This window comes from Notolepis coatsorum (assembly GCF_963971535.1).
Source record: "Notolepis coatsorum genome assembly, chromosome: 5".
Classification (NCBI taxonomy): Eukaryota; Metazoa; Chordata; class Actinopteri; order Aulopiformes; family Paralepididae; genus Notolepis; species Notolepis coatsorum.
In genome coordinates, this window is record NC_140169.1 from 201,241,690 (window position 1) to 201,266,080 (window position 24,391).

At 43.8% G+C, this 24,391-nt stretch overlaps 1 protein-coding gene across 2 annotated transcripts in view; it reads right to left on the reverse strand.

Moving 5' to 3' along the window:
* r3hdm1 (R3H domain containing 1) overlaps window positions 1-24,391 on the reverse strand; it is a 205,484-nt gene that overhangs the window by 94,714 nt on the left and 86,379 nt on the right. For both annotated transcript variants that reach the window (XM_084314657.1, XM_084314656.1), the window contains exons 2-4: window positions 22,675-22,860; window positions 19,540-19,885; window positions 7,857-7,992 (exon numbers count right to left, since the gene is read on the reverse strand). In XM_084314657.1, coding sequence (XP_084170783.1) covers window positions 7,857-7,992; window positions 19,540-19,842 — 439 coding nt within the window. In that variant the 5' untranslated portion in view covers window positions 19,843-19,885; window positions 22,675-22,860. The remainder of the gene's footprint in view (window positions 1-7,856; window positions 7,993-19,539; window positions 19,886-22,674; window positions 22,861-24,391) is intronic.

Consider the following 24,391-nt stretch of genomic DNA (forward strand, 5'->3'; position numbering starts at 1 on the left):
CAAGGAGGTCCTGATCGTGGCATGGCGCGATAAGAGAATCGTGAAGACCATCAGCAGCTTCCACGAGGACACCATGGAAAAGGCGATGGTGTGGCAGAAGCAGAAGGGCAAAGCGCTGAGGGTGGAGATGCTCAAGTCATCATCAATCATGGAGTACAATAAATTCATGAACGGCGTCGATCAGCTGGATCAAAATATATCGTACTATCCGGTTACACGTAAGACTGGAAAGTGGACCAAAAAGTTTGTGATGTATCTGATCCAAATATGTATCTTCAATGCTTTTGTCTTGTACAAAAAAAAGCACCCACAAGGGCATTACTACAACCTCTTCCGGTTCACCAGGGCTGTGGCGCGGACCTACACAGACGGTAAGGAGAAGAAGATTCCTGGGGTGACAGCGGAGATGGAGGCGGAGGCAGGGGAGGAGGCAGGGGAGGAGGCAGGGGGTGGGGATGAGGAGGAGGCAGGGGCTGAGCAGGTGGGGCGTGTCGACCCTAGGGCCCCACTGGGGGACCCGCAGAGCAGATTAGTGGGTGGCTTTGTGAAGCATGTAATGGTTGCATACAAAGTCACCCCCAAGAAAAAGCTACCGTGTAGGAAATGTCGTGTCTGCAGTAGGCGTGGCATCAGGAGTGAGACCAGATATTTTTGCACATCGTGCAAAGTCCCCCTGCATCGTGACAAATGCTTCACTCTGTACCACACAAAGAGGGATTTCTCTAAATAGTTTCTTTATTAGTTGTCATACAGAAGTACAGACTACTTCTAAATAATCCGGCACACAGAAGTACAGATTACTTCTAAATAATCCATCATTATTATATCATTAAACTCCTAAATGCACTGAAACAATGGTTGGTTATCATCAGCCAGTGTTCACTTTTTATAAGGTATTGTCTTGGTAAATTACCATAATTTTATACTGTGAATGTTACCAGCATATAATGCACAGCAACAATGGTTGGTACTGATGACTTGTCACCCAGTTTATTGAACATATTTTACAATAAAAATGTTCGTGGCATCAAAGTTTCAAGTGTTCTGCATTGTAAAGTATTCTGTATTTTATAATAATGTTTTCTGGACCTACACCAGTAGTTATAACTTACTTGTTCATTAGCGCCAGGCATGGTGGTTGATGAGGTAGTAGTATTTCCAGGTGAAACTAATTGATATATTATCAATACAAGATATTATTACTTTATGAATGTGTTTATCATGTATGGACGAATAAATTGGAAAACAGGTAGGTACAGAGCAACACAGTGTCTACAACACAGGAGCAGATTATGCACAGTACATGAATGAGAAACAGTCAAAATGTTTTTTTGTTTAGTTTATTGCATGCACATGATCTATAATACCTGATCGGTACAATATCTACTAACCTGATCAATACAATATATTCCCACCTGATCGATATAATAGTATTACTGCATTTCAAGTTTATCAGTCAGTCGGACTGTCAATCAATCAATCAAACAATCTATGAATCAAACAATCAATAAAACAATCAAACATTCTATCAATCAAACGACCAACAAATCAATCAATCAATCAAACAAATCAATCTATGAATCAAACGATCAACAAAACAATCAAACATTCTATCAAGCAAACGACCAACAAAACAATCAAACCAATCAATCAATCAAACAATCTATGAATCAAACGACCAACAAAACAATCAAACATTCTATCAAACGACCAACAAATCAATCAAACAAATCAATCTATGAATCAAACGACCAAAACAATCAAACATTCTATCAAGCAAACGACCAACAAAACAATGAATCAATCAAACCAATCAATCAATCAATCAAACAATCTATGAATCAAACAACCAACAAAACAATCAAACATTCTATCAATCAAACGACCATCAAACCAATCAATCAATCAATCAAACAATCTATGAATCAAACGACCAACAAAACAATCAAACATTCTATCAATCAAACGACCAACAAATCAATCAATCAATCAAACAAATCAATCTATGAATCAAACGAACAAAACAATCAAACATTCTATCAAGCAAACGACCAACAAAACAATCAATCAATCAAACCAATCAATCAATCAAACAATCTATGAATCAAACGACCAACAAAACAATCAAACATTCTATCAAACGACCAACAAATCAATCAATCAATCAAACAAATCAATCTATGAATCAAACGACCAACAAAACAATCAAACATTCTATCAAACGACCAACAAATTAATCAATCAATCAAACGAATCAATCTATGAATCAAACGATCAACAAAACAATCAAACATTCTATCAAGCAAACGACCAACAAAACAATCAATCAATCAAACCAATCAATCAAACCAATCAATCAATCAATGAATCAAACGACCAACAAAACAATCAAACATTCCATCACTCAAACGACCAACAAATTAATCAATCAATCAAACAAATCAATCTATGAATCAAACGACCAACAAAACAATCAAAAATTCTATCAATCAAACGACCAACAAAGTAATCAATCAATCAAACAAATCAATCTATGAATCAAACGATCAACAAAACAATCAAACATTCTATCAAGCAAACGACCAACAAAACAATCAAACATTCTATCAATCAAACGACCAACAAATCAATCAATCAATCAAACAAATCAATCTATGAATCAAACGACCAACAAAACAATCAAACATTCTATCAAACGACCAACAAATTAATCAATCAATCAAACAAATCAATCTATGAATCAAACGATCAACAAAACAATAAAACATTCTATCAATCAAACCAATAAAACAATCTGTCAAACAATCAATCAATCAAACCATCCATCCATCCATCCCAGTCTAAATTGCTTTATAACACGTTCAGTACCTATTATCACCCCGCCGGCACACCGTTCATAAAAGTGCCTGTAACTCCTGTTCTAAAGAATTTACCTGTACTTTTATCTTTTGTTGACGTTTTTTAACTTGTAATTGTGAACGAACGAAGACATGCAGAAACAAACGGTTTTTTGCATTGTGTACATCAACTTGTCGTCTTCAAATGAGCCCAACCATTTCCCCATAGTTATAATATAAAATATAGAAATAGCTCCGCTAAGATCATGAGATATGCTAGAATCGCCCAGGAATCCTGGCAACCCACAGTCATTTTCCGGATTTTTGGCCGGCACCCAAAGTGTTAAAGACGAGTTAGGGCGTCCTCGGCAACTTTAGCATGGCTAGGAAAGACGCCTAAACACGTTTTCGGCACTTAAAGTGTTAAGGGGTACCCCAAACAACAGTCCCGAAGTAAGGGGGGACTGGACTTTTAGAAATTCAACGTTTTTTAAGGCACTGCTCTGTTCTATAAGGGTCCATTCAGAACTGGTCCATTTAGTCTGTATGACCCGTTTGTTGTTTTTCCCATAGGCGGGACTAGGCCTGCCACGATAACACATTTTGCTGGGCGATTAATTGCCCCCGAAAATATCGCGATAAGCAATATTATTGCGACCGGTTAGAGATTTTTTTTTGAGAAATTTATTTCCCAAAACTTTTATTTTGAAGCCCACCGCTCCGTCTTTTCCGGTGTTTTAGACTTTTATTTTGAAGCCCACCGACCGTACCGGAAGTATTGTTGTGATTATCCTAAGCAGAACCTATGAGCCGACAAGTCCGGTTCTGTTTTTGAGCTAATGATAAAACAAATTGTTGGTGAACAACTAACTTTAGGTTAGTTTTAACGTTAGCTACTAACGTTAGATGCAGCTACTACAGGCAATCAACGATGAGGAGGAAGCGTCAAAGCAGTATATAATAGAATAGCTGTGGTGCGTAAGCACTGCAGCACGACTCGAAACTACCGGAGTGTTATAATAAATTAATTCATGTTTAACTTGTCCCCGTGTCCAGTCCTTTGACTAGCCCCACCCGTTCATTGTAAACAATGATGCATGTAATTGTATTAACGTTATTCTGTGTTGTACTTGTAGCTATGCTATATGTTGTATTTCGTTTGTTAGCTATTTAGCTAATGTTGTTAGCATGGAATGAGAATCAAAGCTCTATCTTTCATCTTTATTTAGCAGTCCAGCTTTTTCCGAGCAGTAGCGAGTAACTACTTGGGTCTAAAAATAGCTAACGTTACACTACAAATAATGCTACTTGGTTAAAAGGAGCAACACTATTGAGAAATGTAGTTAAGCTATGGCGTTGCCCCACGGAGCTCCCGTGCTGTACTCTAGTAACGTCAGCGGCCCGCCTCCCAACACGGACAGTGACTGACAAGGGGCACTGGTTCCGCCTCATTAAAACAAACGCGCAAATAGCAATTAATCGCGCCCGTCAAAATCATTGCATTCATTTTAATTATCGCAGCAATTAATCGATTTATTGCTCATCGCGGCAGGCCTAGGCGGGACGTTTAGACAGCGAGTCAGGAAATATTGACCCGTTTCAGTTGTTCATATACGACCTGACCTGTTCAGAAAGGCTTAAAGGAAGAGACAGCTGCCTTGCTTGTTTGTGATTTGTTCTAGAGTAAGATTGAACTGGACTTTTGAAAAATTCAAAGGGAATATGGAGCTGCCCTGCTCGTACAGAACTGTTTTCCATTAACCTCTTAACAGGCCGGCAGAAAAGTGGCCATTTTCTTTTTACTTGAACTTGAGGACTGCATACTTTTTTTTGCAAAGGTTATCTTTATACTTATAGCACATGCATGAGCCTGGTCTCTTTTGAAAGACAACATTCTGAAGTTAGTAATGCTAAAAAGGAAAATCACTTTGTGCTAATGAAATAGAGTAACAGAGGTCTGAACTTGAGTTGAAATTATATAAAAATATAAAATAATATTAGTGCTGTCAATCGATTAAAATATTTAACTCGATTAATCGCATGATTGTCCATCACAAATTAATCGCATTTTTTTTTTTAACCTTAACCCTTTAAATCGCCAAGGACGCCGTAACACGTCATTCCCCGCCATGATTAATCTGCCAATGACGCCGTAACACGTCATTGAGATCAATATTTAAAAAATCTGTGATGGCAATCATATTTCTCCTGCGGAGACTTGAGATCTACTGTTGATCCCCTCTCAACTCTCCAACGGTTCAATAGCGCCATCTGGTGGCGGATCGGCGGATCGCCCAAACAGCAAACCGGAAACGGAAACTGGTGCTCATCCAAATTCGGTCCGACCACTCGCTATAGCTCCCGGGACTCGAGCTCGACACAATGGATAGCGATCCGTTACCAATAACTCGATAAACAACATGATTTGGACGTATATACTATTATACAACCTGGAGATGGATCGCATATTTCAACATCCCATAATAGCAATCTTTTTGCTCCACGCTCATCGCCCAACGGCCCGAGGAGACTGGGGTAAGTTTCAGCGTTTATTTTTACCGTGTTCGATACAAACTGTTCTGATGATAAACGCCCCCCCCCCCCCACCCCCCATCCGGTCAACATCAGATGATAAGTAGTAACTTCCAGAAGCACGTCTATTTGAATTTTTTTATCTGGCGCCGATCGCTATCAAACTGTATTTGATCATCAATATAATGCATTTAGGGCTATAAATCACGTTCTGCAGAATGCTGCAGAAAACAATAAAAACATATTTATACTTTAGACCGTATTTTAGTATGAATGAAAAAGTAGAACGTTGCTACATCCTAAACGATAGATAATTGACGTTGAATGGGCCATAGTAATGTCAATTTAGCAATACAATTTAAAAAGTTATAGCCCTGCAAACTTCTCCATAGACAAATAGAGCTGGCAGAGGATGGTATAAGGATGTACATAAGCGTGGCAGAGAAAGGGTTAAAACGGATCTTTTTCAAGTTCCAAGTTTTAATACTCTTATCAACATGCGAGTCAACGAATGCTTGCTTTATGCAGCCATTTAACACAAAAGGATGACCCTCATGCATTGCACATTAGCATCAAATTCAAAACAGAGTGATGCACAAAATAACTTAAGAAAATAATAATTTAAAACAATGAATAAAGTGTGCATGAAATAATAGGGGAAAGAAAACGTTAGGAACTTGTTATATTCACCCACACAAGGGCTGAGTAATCACACACGCGTCTTAAACTCATACTGAGGCCTTCTTAGAGTGTGGCTGGTCTGCCGTTCTGCAGCTGGATACTATTGGTTTGTTTTGGCCAAATTCTTCTGCTCTGTGTGACAATAAATAAATGAATGATGATATGCAATTTAAAACCAAAACTAAGGCCTCAGTATGAGTTTAAGACGTGAACATGGTCATGTTTGTTGAAAAAAAAAAGAAAAAAAAAAGATATTACATTTTTTTTTATCGGATCAGGAAATATCGGTATCGGTAGATACTCAAAATCACATGATCGGGATTGGATCGGGAGCAAAAAAACGTGATCGGGACATCCCTACCGTTAATAGAATCGGGCGATAACGCGTTAATACCGCGTTAACTTTGACAGCCTTAATATATATATATATATATATATATATATATAAATATAAAAATAGGTATAAGCTGGAAAACACCACGGATCCATAGCCTGAAGTCTTATGTAGTACAGGTCCAAATTTGATAAAAATCCATTCAGAAATGGCTCTTTGAGAGAGACAAAAAAAAAGCTCTTGAAAATCCATTTCCTCATCCACGGCTGTTCATCTGGCCGTGTGATTCCTTCTCGTTTTCGCTCGTCAACTTTCACCTATTTCCTGTATTTGCACCCCCTCCACGTGGGGTATCGTTGGAAAGCTACACTCATTGACTACAATGCTGACCAATAATTTTTGCCATCAGCGGATGATTGGCAGTTCTGGAGCGTCGGGAGTCCGGGGTGGTCATCTGAAGCGTGCCGCGTAAAAAGACGCTTGCCTGACATAGTCATGTAACTCGAGAACCGAGGCACGGATTTGGTCGAGTGAGGTGGCGTTAGAGTCAGAAACCAAAATTCTAAAAATGTACTCGGGTATAACCCTAATCTACCATGGGAACGGGTGAAAGCACGCTTTCCGCTACGCGGGAGGAAAGTGAAAAGGTAAGCTATGTGAGGGAGAACTGTGGTTCTGACAGTGTAAATTATTGGGTTAAAGAGTATGATTTCTCCCCCCCGACCATTCTCTTTGAAAATATTAAACCAACTTAAAGAAAGACTAAATGAAAAAATATTGTTAAACAAGAGGGAAGAAACAAGTCAAAATGTCGGATATTGAAAAATTTGAAGAGGAGAGACAAGCTGGAGAGAAAAATAAATTATAATAAAAAAATAAAATAAAAGGTTGCATTTGCCATCGGTGTGAATGTGAATATTTTTTAAGAACAGGCAAAAAAATTTAAAATGGAAGCAGATAGGAGAACAAAGGGGAAAAAATGGCTGGTAGTGAGAAAATACAGAGGACACAACATCTCTCTCTCTCTCTCCCACCTATATCTATCTATCCCTTTGTTGTTTCTCAAGGTGGACTCCTCCATCTCGATGCCTATGCATGCCCGCCGGCCCCACTGCTTTATGGCACAGTTCACAGTGGGGACAGCTGAAACCATCACAATAGGGACCGCAACCTTATCGAAACCATGCTGGACCAAGAGACAGTTCCAGCAATAATAACTCATCAAAGCTGTCACCAACCTAAACTGAGGTCACCGCTGCCATTCACCCAACAGGCCTTTAACCAATCCTCCTTCGGCAGAGGAAGAAACGGTTCCAGCAACCTTATCGACAAGTGTTTTTTGAGACCTAGCCTGTTTCAGTTGTGAAGAGGGTGACTGTAAATTATGGAAACCTCAGTTGCCTTTCGAGTTTAAATAAAAGGTTTGAAATGAAATTAAACTTTCCATCAACATACATTACACACACGTCTACCTCTCGATAGCATCCTCCTTGGCATTTTGTCCGTCTTCTCCAGCTTCTCAGCACTTTTGTCTTGGTCTTCCTCATTCTTGACGGGAGGCGGCTCCTCTTTGTCGAAAGACTGCGTGAGCTGGACCTGGAGTTCATCCTATGTGGGGAGAAGGAAGGGTGCGGTCCATTGTAATGAAAACGATCACCTGATTTTAGTTCATGTCAGCGGCTTTCAATGACCAAACTCTCCTCTTGGAGGTTCCCAATGGTACGAGTTAATGGAAGGGATGACACTATAAATGCAAGCATGCTCACTGGGCTATATAGTCATTGTGCTGTTATTTTATCCTATGCTATTTTCTTTTATATTATATCTAGGGATGTTCGATATTGGCTTTTTTACCAATATCCGATATTGTCCAACTCTTAATTTCCGATACCAACCGATACCGATACAGATATATTAACATTACATATCTCTTAATTAACACAACATTATGCATACTTTTGACAATAAATAAAATAAGAATTTGTTCTTACTTGCTTGCCTGGGTAAATAAAGGTTAAATAAATGTAAAAAAAATCTTAAACAGATACCGATCATTTCCGACATTACATTTTAATGCCAATATCGGACTTCCCTAATTATATTGGATGCTGCTACGGTCGAGGAACCACAACAAAGTGAATTTCTACAAATATTTTACTGTAAAAGGTACCGAATGATGTGACAATAAAAGGAATCTGAATCTGAACAAGAGTACTATAGCACCCATCTGATCTATGATCACCTAGAAGTATATTTCTCTAAGACAGACACGAGGCCTTGTTAACACCCCAGAGAGAGAGAGCGGGCTGGTTCTGGTGGACACAGGGTTGGAGAAAGCAAAACTGTAAAAATTGGACGATAAACGGACAGCTCCACCACAACTGAACCACCTGGGGAGGGAAAGGAACTGCAACCGCAACTACTTATTTTCTTGGAAGCAACTTAAGAGCAGACGCTCGACTACTGAGCCTGTGTCACTCGTCGCTACTAAGGGCCGTCCCCAACTTCCGTGAACCCTGTTTTTAAGTACTGGCCTTCGGGGCTAAACACATTCTGTCAGCAGGGCGGCATGGGAGAAAGCCCATATACGAGGTCTCATCGGTTTAAAGCCTTTCGTCCCACCCTCTGGTACGAACAATTCAGACCCTCCAGAGCGCCTGGGACCCGGAGCAGATTTCTCTCCACCCACCCCCCCCCCCCCCCCCCCCCCCCCCCCCACCCTCTCTTTCTTTGATTGAGAATTAATTTGGATGGAGGGGGAAAAATAATAAGAAAAAAATCCTCCACTATTTCCCTTTTCAGAGTCGATACAAAAGTAGAGCAAAGTAGAACAAGCACACGCCGTGACGCCAGCGGACTCGGAGCAGAGAGGGGAGGAAAGCTGCAGGCTAATGTTTACATCGGGAGAATGGTGGCTGGGAGGGGGTTGCTTTGAGGGAGGGGGGGGTTGACGTCTCAAAGGGCTGGTGAATAGAGAGTGGGGATACAGCTTTTTCTTTTTATAAAAAAATTTAATAAAGAAAAATCGAGAAATTAAATCCCATTCACTTGTTCAGCGGACTAAATGTGCCTGAGGCAGTCCTGGCTTTACACTTTTAGCAGGCTTATAGTCATTATTTTTCAATGTTCCACCCCCCCCCCCCCTGGTTTCATTACATCTGATGAGTGCCACGCCGTTTTCCTATGAAATCAAGTTATCTGGGCGTCGTTAGGAGGCCCTGCTTTCGAAAAGAAAAAAGTGTTCTATACAAGCTTGTCATCGTCCAGTAGATTTGACCGCTGCATTTACTTTCCAGCATTTGCTTCTTAAATGAAACAAAATATATAAAAATAAATAAATTAATAATTTAAGCCCGATCGGCCCGATATCGGGCCACTGTGTATTTCACGTCATAAATACATGAATAGTCTGTATTAATTAATGTTGCGTTTCTGTATATTTTCAACACTACGTTTGTTTACCAATGATTTTAAGTGTTATTAGCGAAATATGAGTTTATAAAGATCTCGGCGCATTGCATCGGAAAACGGATGATTTTCATGAAATCGTTGTAGTCCTAAGAAAGACGAGACCCAGGGCTTTCGATGGACGTCGAAATCTCATAAAACTACACTACTCGGCTCACACCAACCGCTGTCAAAGCTGCTGAAAATATTATATGCAAAAAATATTCACGTTATTTTCGTGATTATATCTCACGGGTCGAACGTTATTGCCATAAAATACAAGGTATATTGTTTGTTTACCTTTCTGTGAATGTCTACCAAAAACGGCGTCTCAATCTGGTGAAGAATGGCGGCGCTATGGACATTATACAGAAGTAACTGTACTTAACCCGTTAAGCATTAACACATTGGTCGCCAAAATCGCTTTTCAGCGTTATTGCCCACCATGCGTTGACCGCCAACATCGCTGTACAGCATTTTTTTAGATCAATATTTAATTTTTTCGCCATGGCATTCATAATTCATCCAGCCAACCTCCGGACTCCAGCGGGACCCTAGATGTGACTGCAACGGCTCAATACCGCCGCCTGGTGGATGGTCGGGCGAGTTACACTCTCGCAAAAACCGGAAGTGTCAGGAAATTCCTCCGGCAGTCACATCTCGCTACGGGACTCCTGACAGACACTATAGTACATATGGATCGCTGCCATAACACAATAATCAATATGATTTCGGCGTTTATTGCGCCATACAAACCAGAAATGGATCTAGGTGATCAGCGTTGAATAATTGGGGTCTTTGTCCTCCAGTATCATTGGCGCACAATAAGGGGACACTAACGTTATTTTCAACCCGATTGTGCATTTCCTTGTTTGCAAACAGTCTGATCAATATATCCACCCATACTACACAAAGCCGTTACTGATGATTATAATTTCATAATATAATTATAAACAACCCCCCCCTTTCCTCCACGCATGATGAAGCATAATGTATACCGATCATATACATTTGAATTTTTAAATATAGCGTGTATGGGAAAGAAACGCCAATCGATAATCTATCATATGCGTTTGGGCCTATAACTAGCGTTTTTGGAATTACAGCAGAAAAGATTAAAAACATACTTATATTCTCGAAGGTATTAACACAACAATGTATGAATGAAAAAGTATAACGTTCCCACATCCTGAACGATAGATAACCGATGTTGAATGGGCCATAGTAATGTCAATATAGCAATGCAATTTAAAAAGTTATAGCCCTGCAAAGAAGGTAAACATCTCCATAGGCTTACAGAGCTGGCAGAGTGGTATAAGATGGGCACAACCCCCGGCAGTCAGTGTTAATGAACTTCTGCCGCTTTCAATGGTTAAAAAAAAAATCTTTTTTTAAAGCGAGAGAGAAAGGAGAAAGGAGAAAGAAAGAGGGAGAGAGAAAGAAGGCAAGAAAGAAAAAGGTAAAGAAGAAAGTTGGATCAGCAATCAGAAATTTCCTATGCACCTTTTCTTGGCTGCTTCAGCATTAGGCTATGATGTGATTTTCAGGTACATGAAAATGTAATGAAATGAGGGGTGGGACCCCAGCTTGACTGGGTGGGTTGTGTGTTGAAAGGCAGGTGTTGTGGGGGGGTTACCTGTTGTTCTTGAGGCTGATCAGTGGGAATAGGGGGAGGAGAGGACTCCTCGCAAACAGCCAGGCTCCGAACTAACTTTAACTTTGAGTTAGACTGGGGGGAGAGCGGTAGGGGGTTAAGAAGACAAGAATGGTGTAGGTAAGAGAAGAGTTTCAACACCACAAACCAAAAGTGCTACGAAGGGAGTTATATAAATCAGAACCAACAATTTGTTAAAAAGGAGAAGAAAAATAAATAAAGAAGGAATTCAAATTCCCGTGCAACGCAAGCACAAATGATGCAGAGTGGAGAGACCTATTATTGTTTTTCCTCCGAGTTCATCATGCACTTATATTTACCATCAGGGTGAAATAGTTAAATCGCTATCAATTCTGATTAAAGATGCATTAGGATATTTGAAATCCACATGCTTGAAAACTACCAAAAGAATAACATCCTAAAAAAAGTTTAACATTTTTTTTATAAAGATTAATAAAAATGCAAGCCAAACAAAATTTATGAAATAAAATAAAAAAAACACACCAAATCAATGCAGCATCTGATTAAATTTAAGATGAGTCCAACCAAGCAAACACTCCATTACAGACATGCCTTTTTGCCACTGTACCTTGGCCCGTTTTCCTGACTGTCCGGGCGTTTGGCGCTGTACAGTGGGCAACGACACAAAACAATGGATCAGATGAAGGAAAAGCTGCTGCTTCAGCATTGTATGCATGTGTAAGGCTTGGACGCCTTGACCAATCAATGACTGAGAGACAGAGTGAAATTACATTAAAAAAATAAATGAAACGTGAGTTTGCTCTCAAAACTGTTTCATTCTCGTCTACAAAATCCACTCAGACAAGGGAAAAAACGTAGCATTGGTCTATATTGAAAGTGGTCCGTCGTATCAGAAGGATATGAAAGAAAACGTAGCATTGGTCTATATTGAAAGTGGTCCGTCGTATCAGAAAGATATGAAAGAAAACGTAGCAAAAGAGATGATTGTGGACTTCAGGAGGTCGGGGGTCAAGGACTACAGCCCCCTCAGCATCGACGGGGCACCGGTTGAGAGAGTGAACAGTTTCAAGTACCTCCGAGCCCACATATCCGAGGATTTGACATGGACCACACACATGGACAGTGTTGTGAAGAAGGCACGACAACGCCTCTACTTCCTCAGGCGCCTAAGGAAGTTCCAAGTCAGTCAGAAGATCCTTAGGAACTTCTACTCATGTACAATAGAGAGCATCCTGACTGGCAACATCACCTCCTGGTTTGGGAATAGCACTGCACAAGACCGTAGCAGACTACAAAGAGTGACACGTTCAGCCGAACGCACAATTGGAGGGGGGTTTCCCACCCTCCAGAACATTTACAACAAGCGGTGCAAGGGGAAGGCTAAGAGAATTATTAAGGACTCGAGCCACCCGAACAACTGCCTCTTTGAACTGCTGCGGTCAGGCAAGCGATACCGGAGTCTTAAGGAGAGCACAGAAAGACTCAGAAGAAGCTTCTATCCCCAGGCCATCAGGCTGCTAAACGAACAATAAACACTATGCAACAACCATCAAATGCACACAGCACACACACCCACACTCACTTAACCCTTAGGAGTCAACAGGGCTTATTGCTCCCGTGGGCGGAGAACAAAAGAATTAGAATCTCTCACAAATGCTCAGGAAGTCCCGTTTTTCAAAAATCTGTAAAAATAGAACAAAGACAATTTTGAGTGCATATAGTGTAATCTATATGTATCCTTACTTGCTAAACATAATACGACTTGTAAATATGTTTAATTCTTGCTAAATTGTATAGTTCTAAATATCCCTGTATTCCCCGAAACTACAACGCGTCACGTACATGCACGCGCGCACACACAAACAGCGCATAGGTGTTAATCACTGATATTAACACCTATGAATATGCATATTCTTCAGCGCGAGAGGGGGGGGGGGTTGTGTTTCTCACTGTATGTCGTTGATAATAATAGTCCTGCATTATTATTATCATTGTCGAGAATACACGCGGACCCGACCGAACGTTAATTTATGAATTAAAAGTAGTCTAACATGCTTAAGCTTTTCATCCTGGCCCGTGTATGTACCCACGTCGCGCTAAAACAACACAACTACTGTATGGCAGAGAGCGTGTACGAGTTATCTCGCAGTTCATTCAAGCGCGCATCACGGTGATGATCTCTCTCTCTCTCTCTCTCTCTCTATTATCTCTCTCTCTCTATTATATATCTATCTAAATATCTAAACCTCTGTCTATCTAGTGTGTGTATATGCATGGCATCAAATCAAAGTGTGTGTTGCCTGTATTGATCAGTCACACTATACCCCCATTCAGCTGTAATTGTTCCCTGCTGGGCCTTTGTTTCATGGTGTGAATTAGTCATTGAAATTAACATTGACATCACATTGAATTCTGGGAAGGAGTGTAGTTCCCTTATCATTAGCTGAATTCACTGAATTCTCTTCAGAGGCTCCTGCTGCAAATTGGTAATGACTGTACCAGAATGTTTGATAGGACATTGATTGAAAACTGCACAGTATTGTATATTATATGGTAACTCAGTTACGTCTATTCTGCATCGAACATTGTACATATGTCTATACTGAACACTGTGACCTCATTTTATTTTATTTTTTACTTCTAATTTACATGCTATACTATGTTATTTGATTTCATACTTATCTTGTCTTGCACAGTCTCTGGAGCGTAACAGTGAGAAGCATTTTGTATAAAAGTATTCTGTACTTCTGTATGACAACTATTAAAGAAACTTGAAACTTGAATTGGTCTATATTGAAAGTGGTCCGTCGTATCAGAAAGATATGAAAGAAAACGTAGCATTGGCCTATATTGAAAGTGGTCCGTCGTATCAGAAAGATATGAAAGAAAACGTAGCATTGGTCTATATTGAAAGTGGTCCATCGTATCAGAAAGATATGAAAGAGGCGGTTAGGTGGCCGAGCGGAGATTGCGTTCGTCACCAACCCCGGAGCTCACAGCTCCGGGGTTGTCACCAGCTTGGCTGGCCGTCTGCACCAATACAATTGGCTGTATTGGAGGGTGGGAGAAGCTGGCGGGGTGGGTCCGGGTCGTTGTAAACAGCGACTCCTACAGTTCGGTCGGGGCGCCTGCTAAGCGCGGATAGGACTTGAGGGGGATAGTGTGGTCCTCCCACACGCTACGCCCTCTCGATGAGAATCCGCGCTGCCAGGTGAAAAGAAGCGGTGATTGGCTGGACGTGTGTCGGAGGAAGCACGTGGTCGTGGTAGCCTCCACTCTCCCAGATGATCTGACTGTGGGGGGTAAGTGCGCAGCGACCAGGAAGGGACTGGGAATTGGCATACGACTAACATTGGGATGGGAGAAAATCGGAGGAAAATGGAGGGGGAAAAAGACCAAAAAAAAAAAAAGAAAAAAAGAAAGATATGAAAGAAAACGTAGCATTGGCCTATATTGAAAGTGGTCCATCGTAAGGCTGAGACCACTTATCGATAACTGTATGAAATCGAGGCATCACTTATCGATTTTTTTGCATGTGTAATTTTTTTTTAAATACTTTATACTATACTAAAATACTAGGTATTGTGGCATGTTTTAGTTAAATAATAATAATTTATATTCTTTTAATACTAATAAAAATATCGATATATATATCGATAATTTTGTCCCGATTTATCGATTCTTCCAAATGGCATATCGTCTCAGCCTTAATCAGAAATATATCAAAAACCTGTAGCATTGGCCTATATTGAAATTGGTTGGTTTTTCCATGTGCACTTATAGATAAACGCAGTCTTCGTTTCCCATTCCGGCCGACACCGTTCCATAGAGTGACGGCAGCAATATAAACCTCAGTAGCAGCTGCCTCGAGTCTGTCGTTCCTTTTACACCCTGCAGAGTTTTTAATACATGCAGCTATCATTTCTTAGCCTCAAAGTGTCTGGTTCAGGTACATCGTCTAGGGACTTGACATCATTCGCTGAATGAGATAGGAGAGAGGGAGGGAGGGAGGGAGAGAGAGAGCAGAAAGAGAATAGAGAGTAGAGAGAGAGAAAGCAGAGTGAGTGAGAGAAGAGAGAGGGGACAGAGAGCGACAGAAAGAGAGAGAGAGAGCAGCGTGAGCAGAGAGAATAGAGAGCAGAGAGAGAATAGAGAGCAGAGAGAGAAAGCAGAGAGTGAGTGAGAGAAGAGAGGGGACAGAGAGAGACAGAGTGAAAGGAGAGAGAGAGAGGGCCTTATAATTGCTACTCGTAGAATCGTAGACTCGGGAGGAAGAACACGGAACCTTGTTGTGTACAACGAGGAACACAAGCTGCAAAGTGGAGTGGAGGAGACAGATGGCGGCGAAGACATTGGTTCTGACCCCCACCGACCGACAAAGGAGAGAAGACATCGGTTCTGACCCCCACCGACCGACACAGGAGAGAAGACATCGGTTCTGACCCCCACCGACCGACACAGGAGAGAAGACATCGGTTCTGACCCCCACCGACCGACACAGGAGAGAAGACATCGGTTCTGACCCCCACCGACCGACACAGGAGAGAAGACATCGGTTCTGACCCCCACCGACCGACACAGGAGAGAAGACATCGGTTCTGACCCCCACCGACCGACACAGGAGAGAAGACATCGGTTCTGACCCCCACCGACCGACACAGGAGAGAAGTCGGCAGCTAAGCCGGGATTTGAGACAAGAGATTATCTGGCTTTCCACCGTCTGGCCAGACTGTCATCGAGCAGACGGGGAAGGAAGGAATGAATGGCCCTCATGGTGCACACTGGGGGAAGGAAGGAAGGAATGGCCATCATGGTGCACACTGGGGGAAGGAAGGAAGGAATGGCCCTCACGGTGCACACTGGGGGAAGGAAGGAAGGAATGGCCATCATGGTGCACACTGGGGGAAGGAAGGAAGGAATGGCCCTCACGGTGCACACTGGGGGAAGGAAGGAATGAATGGCCCTCATGGTGCACACTGGGGGAAGGAAGGAATGAATGGCCCTCATGGTGCACACTGGGGGAAGGAAGGAAGGAATGGCCCTCATGGTGCACACTGGGGGAAGGAAGGAATGGCCCTCATGGTGCACACTGGGGGAAGGAAGGAAGGAATGGCCCTCATGGTGCACACTGGGGGAAGGAAGGAATGGCCCTCATGGTGCACACTGGGGGAAGGAAGGAAGGAATGGCCCTCATGGTGCACACTGGGGGAAGGAAGGAATGAATGGCCCTGGCGGTGCTCTCACATGGACTGACGAGACTAAGATTCCTTTTAAAGAAAGGAGAGAGAGAGAGAGAGGCCCCGTCTCAGAGAGCCGACTCGAGCGATGAAATGAAAGGACAAAACGACCCGAACGGCGGAGGATCAGGGCTCTTGAAAAGAGAAAAAGCAAAAGAGGGCGCGGGGGAAATGTCACGGCGTCGGGGGAGGAGCCCATTCACGCGCTGGCTGTCAGGGAGAAGGGGGGGATTGGACGGCGCACAACCCCCCTCCCCCCCACAACCTTAACCTTCAGCATATAATAACCAAGCGTTGGTTCTGAGGAGGGACCCGCCTCTGCAGGTTCTCATAACTCAATTATCTGACAATTGATTGGTTGTGCTTTGCCAGCAGCCTCCCCAGGGCCCCGCAGCCTGAGCTGTATCGGAAAGCAATTATTTCTCCTGCTATACTGCTCTGCCCGCCATTACAAGAGCGCTGACCCCCCCCCCCCCCCCCCCCGCAAGCCAGACCCCTAAAAAAAATCTTTCGCACATACCTTCAGTTCCCTCGTGGTACACACCATGCACCCCCGCCCCCCCCCCCCCCCCCCCCAAACCCGACTCTCATATCGGTGATTTCTTATTTATTCGTCGGTATCGGTCTGATTTAAAAATTTTTTGACACATACCACGGTTCCCACAAATATTGCGAAATAAAATTTACGGATTTTCATGTACTTTTCCCAAGCACAATCTTTCATTTTAAAAGGGCATTCAAAGGGATACAATTCACTTTTACATTTTATTGGGTGAGGATGCGACACACTCTGCGTGCCTCCCCTGTCTCCCTGTCTCCCTGTCTCGGAGTGATGACCGGAATGTTGAACGTCCCGTGATCAAGACCGGGAGGACGCAACCCTCTTTGCGCCGCCCCTGTGCCTGAAATAGATCCGCTATCAGCTCCATCTTTAATCTTTCAAAATGTTCAGTTGCTATCGCATGCACTCATCTGTGTTTCACTACACACATGGGTGCATGCTTACCAACTGTTTTATAGCAACACTACTATCACCGACATATAAGAAGGGAGATCCCCCCTTGAATGGCCCTTCGAAGGTTTCTCTCCTCCACATTGCCTGTGGTGCATTTTTTTCTATTGCTAGGTTTTAGTGAGTTTTTCCTTACCTTTGCGTGGGGTATGTCTGGGAGTGTTGCATTCATTTATTTTGAATTTATAAAAAAAAAATTGACCTTATGGTGTTTTGTTCTTGACTTAGTGATGTTTCTTCTTGACTTGTTTAACACATTGGCAACCACGGTTTGCAGTGTAATATGGTTCTGGACGACCAGGGTTTGTCAACAAACCGATGTACTTTCTAACAGCTATATATATACTTTATAGTATTGCTATCTGTCCATTCTCATTGTCACTTGAGTGCATAAACCGTGCCTTCATAATGGCTTAAAGAAAATAAAAATCCATCGGTTGGTTGTCATTTTATAGCGTCGTGAATATAAGCTTTATCGCAGTTTGTCTCGTCTTTTTTCTGGGAAGCTAGATATGAGGCTAAAGGCTAGTCACGTTATATCAAACGCCATTTCTGTTGTATATATACGAATGAAATAAAACAAACTGCTTAGCATCCGGACTATTACAGAGCATCTATGGATGAAAATGATTGATTAGCAATACAGTGTGAGTTCAAGTAGCCATATTCACTGATCGATCGCTTGCGTGTTACAACAATGTCCAATCCGGCTGTAATTTGGGTGAATAGTATCCTACCGTCAGCCCATGTGATCGCCGGCAGCATTTCGTCATTATTTATCGGCATCTGGTAGATCGATATGTCCATTGGCTGATCATAAATCCCATTATTCCAGGCTGAAATCTGCGTTCCGTAACGTGATCAAAGATGGAGGATGTTCGGCTGGGATCCAGGCTCATATGAAACGCCCCAGACAGTAAAAAATGTTTCCCCCATTCGGCCTCAATGATACTGCAGTGGAGCGATGGCGGTATTGCATGTCGCCGATTTAAATCTGGCGGGTAAATCTGCAGAGTCGATCCGGGATCTTGATCAGTTTATTAATATGGAATAAAACAATAACAACTTGCCATGAGTTAACTCGTGGCTCTGGTCCTCAACGGGTGGAATTGAAACACGAGTTAACTCGTGGCTGGTCCTTAAAGTGTTAAAGAAGACGTGTACGGCCCATGGGGACATTAACGTGTGTTGTCGGGCCTTACAAATACATTTGATTTGATTTATTAAAAAAAGAAAAAAATCTGATCCAATATTTATGGCTTAAAACCAATTTCCGACAATTAGTTACAACAAACAGAACAGTTACAGAACAAAACAAAAAAAAACTATTTCTTGATTCAGAACTATTTGATCATGGATTATGTAATTGGTTTCTCATGACAAACAAATAAAAAAAAATCGCGAATTAACCGGTGGCTACAACAACAGCCCCACCGTTCATTGTAAACAATGATGCATGTAGTTGTGTGTTGTTGTAGCCACCGGTTAATTCGCGATTTTTATTGGTTTGTCATGACAAACCAATTACATAATCCAACATATGTGTAAAGAAACAACATATTCCAGTTAACGGTATATTTTTTTAATGATTCGTTACGGCATAATCAATACTTCCATTTGTATAAATTGCGTTAAGCGGCTGAGAAGGCTGAGGAGCTTGTCGCGGCTCATGCGCATGCGCACGCTCGGCCAACCAGAGCAACGTGGAAGGGCATGTTGGCTGCCGAAAGTATTCACGCATAACGGGCTGACGGGCAAGGGGGGGACCACGGTCAGTACCACCCCGGGCCACGAGGGGGCGTTTTTTTTTTTTTTTTTTTTACCTGAGATTCGTTCTTGTCTTGGCAGCAGGACATGTCTCTGTCAGGCTGTGGTTGGATCTGGACCAGGGGCTGAAGCTGTGTCTGGGGCTGAGGTGGAGGCGGAGGCTGGGGCTGTGTCTGGGGCTGCAGAGCCTCTGCCTGGGGCTCAGCCTGCTGCTCCCTGCCGTCGCTGCCCGCCGCCTTCCCCAGGCCGCTGCCGGCATCATAGTCTGTGACGGCGGCGACGGCGTAGTTCTCCTCCGTCTCCAGGCCTCTCATAGTGTCGCTGGTCTCTTTTACAGTGACAGTTTCAGACATCCTCATTAGAGAAGGCTACTTGGAGTGCCGTCTACCAAGAGCTGGAGACCTACAAGAGAGTGAGAGTGAGAGAGAGTGAGCGAGAAAGGAGAGGAAATCGAAAAAGAGATTGCTTTTCCCCTCCCTCAATGGTCCGCTCGGCTCGCGGTGCCCAGAGGCTCTGTTGAGCGTTTCATAAACAGATCAATGAAGTTACCTCAATGACAAATCACCCGATATTATACTAAACTGAGTAATAATGCAACACTCTGAACCCTTAACCTCCACGCCTCTCAGAACCGCACCAACCCCGCCCCTCTACTTGAACCGATGAAAACGAACCGCCTGATAACACGGGGCCCTGGGGGAGCGGAGAGAGCTCCGCCATGCTAATGAGAAGTGGAGGCACCTACGAAGCTTCCATTAACACGTTACAGGGTGAGATATGTGCACGTGTGACACCCTCCCCCCCACCCTGCGCGATGGCGCCGGCGTCTTGATGATGCCACGTCAGCAGGTGCCCAGATGGCACGCGGCATGTGGAGCTGCCAGGCCCGGCTCTTCGCCCAGGACGCTGACACTCGCATATGTGGGGCTCTCGCGGCAGCAGGGCCCAGGGAGCCTCCTGGGGGCCGTCTCCTCCTCTAGTGACCCTCCTGGGGGCCGTCTGCTACACATCACAGGGGTCATCTCCTCCTCTAGTGACCCTCCTGGGGGCCGTCTGCTACACATCACAGGGGTCATCTCCTCCTCTAGTGACCCTCCTGGGGGCCGTCTGCTACACATCACAGGGGTCATCTCCTCCTCTAGTGACCCTCCTGGGGGCCGTATCCTACACATCACAGGGGTCATCTCCTCCTCTAGTGACCCTCCTGGGGGCCGTCTGCTACACATCACAGGGGTCATCTCCTCCTCTAGTGGCCCTCCTGGGGGCCGTCTGCTACACATCACAGGGGTCATCTCCTCCTCTAGTGACCCTCCTGGAGGCCGTCTGCTACACATCACAGGGGTCATCTCCTCCTCTAGTGACCCTCCTGGAGGCCGTCTGCTACACATCACAGGGGTCATCTCCTCCTCTAGTGACCCTCCTGGGGGCCGTCTGCTACACATCACAGGGGTCATCTCCTCCTCTAGTGGCCCTCCTGGGGGCCGTCTGCTACACATCACAGGGGTCATCTCCTCCTCTAGTGGCCCTCCTGGGGGCCGTCTGCTACACATCACAGGGGTCATCTCCTCCTCTAGTGACCCTCCTGGGGGCCGTATCCTACACATCACAGGGGTCATCTCCTCCTCTAGTGACCCTCCTGGGGGCCGTCTGCTACACATCACAGGGGTCATCTCCTCCTCTAGTGGCCCTCCTGGGGGCCGTCTGCTACACATCACAGGGGTCATCTCCTTCTCTAGTGACCCGTCACTAGGGCTGTTTTTCCCCCATTCGAAGCTTCTATTGAAGTTTTCAAATGAAGCTTCGAATGTCTGTCATCATATTTTAATCATACTTTTTTTTTTTTTAAATAAAAATAGAAATCCTCAAAAGAAAATCCTCAAATCCTTCCGATAACCAGACTGCTCTACCTGATGTTTTTTTTTTATATTTTTTTTTAGATCCGACCACTCTGCATAACTCGGTGTGTATATCTGTTAGGGCTGAGCCAAAATGTTTGAACGTTCGTTCGTTACGTTGGCATTCAAATCTTAATTAATAGGTTCGAACCTCCGCTTTTTTATTTATTTGAATTTTTTAATTTGTTGGAATTTTTTTTACATTTATTTTACACTCAAAATATATTTCAGAATGTGATATATATCAGAATATCACAGTACTGTGTTGTTTACAATACATCGAAAGTCACGTGCGAACACAGACACAACTACACAGTCTAGTCGAGATGAGGTTTCAGTCATACATTATCAGGAAATTAATCAATCATGCAAAAAAGAGCAAGTTGAGTGACTCACACTCCCCAGTCTTATGTCATAATACAAAGTTTTCGAATGGATGTTTGGATTAAACCAAGTGTATGTAGTGATGCTGAACTTTCCCAGCGGGACATAAGTTACTTAACGTTACAGGTATGTTATGCACGTTAATTAAGCTATGCACGTTTAGCTGGCTAACGTTAACTCATTCACGGCCAACCACGACTATCGGGTTATCTCGCCAACCGCTGAGCGCCAAAACCCGAGTATAGTCGGGTTTTCGAAATTTCAATTGTTTATCGGTTTTTCTTTTATTCTATTTTTTTATTCTATACAGTCTCACGGACCTCTGTGTTACCATTGGAACTCATTCTGAGACCCTGAGAGTGCAATACCGGCCGAATCCTGCTAGGAAAAATGCAAGTTCGTTGGTAAAAGAATAGACGCGTCCGGGCTGAGAATTTAGACCAAGCCAAGTGAATTGTTCATCCGAGCACTTTGAAACGCATTCAGCACACTCCATGCATATTTTGTGCCAGTTCATGTCAGGGACCCGATGGACATCAATACTGGAAATCGTGATCAGACAATTGGAATATTCTTTTTGGGATACCTCCTAGTAAAGGTAAGGACTATATGACATCAATCCTACTTTGATCCAACAATGATTTCTCGATCGCAACTATCAACGTATGTAGTATTAAAAAAAAAATGCTGTTGCGGACGATCAGAGCATCAAAAAACTACTAAAGGAGTACTGAACCAGAAAAACTATTTAGGAGCAATTTTTTGCATGATTAAAAACCATGGTTCGAACGTCCGTTCGAAAAACCATGGCGAATGTTCGAATCCCAAAAACAGGCTTCAGGGACAGCTCTAGTATCTGTATGGGTCTGTGTGTGTGCTCACCGGGTGTTGTTGCTGTGTGTGTGTGCTCACCGGGTGTTGTTGCTGTGCTGCAGGGGGCCAGAGAAGAGGCTGAAGCCTGGGTCCCGTGGAGGAGCTGGTCACCCAGGAGAGGCCTTGTCGTGTTGAGCGTGCTGGAAGCTCTGAGGAAGAGGCCCATGTCCCCGTCAACAGCTCCAGCTCACTACAGAGAGGGCCTCCGACAAGCCCCTCATGCCCCTTAGTGACCAGAGAGAGAGAGAGAGAGAGAGAGAGAGAGAGAGAGAGAGAGAGAGAGAGAGAGAGAGAGAGAGGAAGAAGACAATCTGTCGTTAGTAGGGCTTGGGTTTTCAATTTCAATTAGGATTCCGTCTTCCCACAGTCATGAAAACAAGATCGTCGAGATAAAGGGGAGCGATTATCGGGCCGTGTCGCTCTCACTTTGTCTCATGTTGTAAACGCAGCACACCCTTCCTTCACATAATCGAGCAGCCCTCATATGTAGTTAGTCCAACACTTCACGTTGACGCGTTGCAGGAGAACTGTGTGCATGGTGGCGGGGGGGGGGAGGAGGAAGAGAGAGAAAATGCCATTCTACAATAAGAGCAGCAGTGATTTCAAGTCCACTGAGGCCTAACAAAAATAATGGTTGGTTTCAGGTTGCCGACCGACCCTGCCGATTTAGGTGCGACCCAATATATTTTATGAGTTTAAAAAAAAAATTATATATTAATTTTTTTTTTTTTTTTTTTTTTGAATAAAGTTTCATAGAAATCTTAGTCAAACATTTAGTATTATGGATATTAAACATGCTGGCAGAGTACATGCATCCATGTTGTTGTGAACATTTTAACCCTTTCACTGCCACACGACAGCCGGTTAACCCTTTCACTGTGACAATACAGAAGGTTAGCCCTTTACTATCACACAACCGACGGCGATGCTCCATCATTAGCATCATTAGCTCCGCATCCGCGGAGCTAATGATGCTAATGATGGAGCATCGCCGTCGGTTGTGTGATAGTAAAGGGCTAACCTTCTGTCGTGTGGCAGTGAAAGGGTTAATTAAATAAAGAAATTCCCTATCCATAGTCGCCGTGGGAAAGAATAAAAAAATAAAAAATAAAATAAAATAAATTCCCTACCTACCCATGGCCAAACTGACAACCAACCTGAAACCAACTATTATTTTTGTTAGGCCTTGGAGGCCGAGAATCTGGGGCAGAGTTAATGTTCCCATAAAACCCCGTTCTCCGGGCGCCCGAGTGGCACTATGTTGCAACACGGCTGACCCGGGCGCCCGAGTGGCGCACCGCATACAGCACTATGTTGCAACACGGCTGACCCGGGCGCCCGAGTGGCGCAGCGCATACGGCACTATGGTGCAACACGGCTGACCCGGGCGCCCGAGTGGCGCACCGCATACGGCACTATGTTGCAACACGGCTGACCCGGGCGCCCGAGTGGCGCACCGCATACGGCACTATGTTGCAACACGGCTGACCCGGGCGCCCGAGTGGCGCACCGCATACAGCACTATGTTGCAACACGGCTGACCCGGGCGCCCGAGTGGCGCACCGCATACGGCACTATGTTGCAACACGGCTGACCCGGGCGCCCGAGCGGCGCACCGCATACGGCACTATGTTGCAACACGGCTGACCCGGGCGCCCGAGTGGCGCACCGCATACGGCACTATGGTGCAACACGGCTGACCCGGGCGCCCGAGTGGCGCACCGCATACAGCACTATGTTGCAACACGGCTGACCC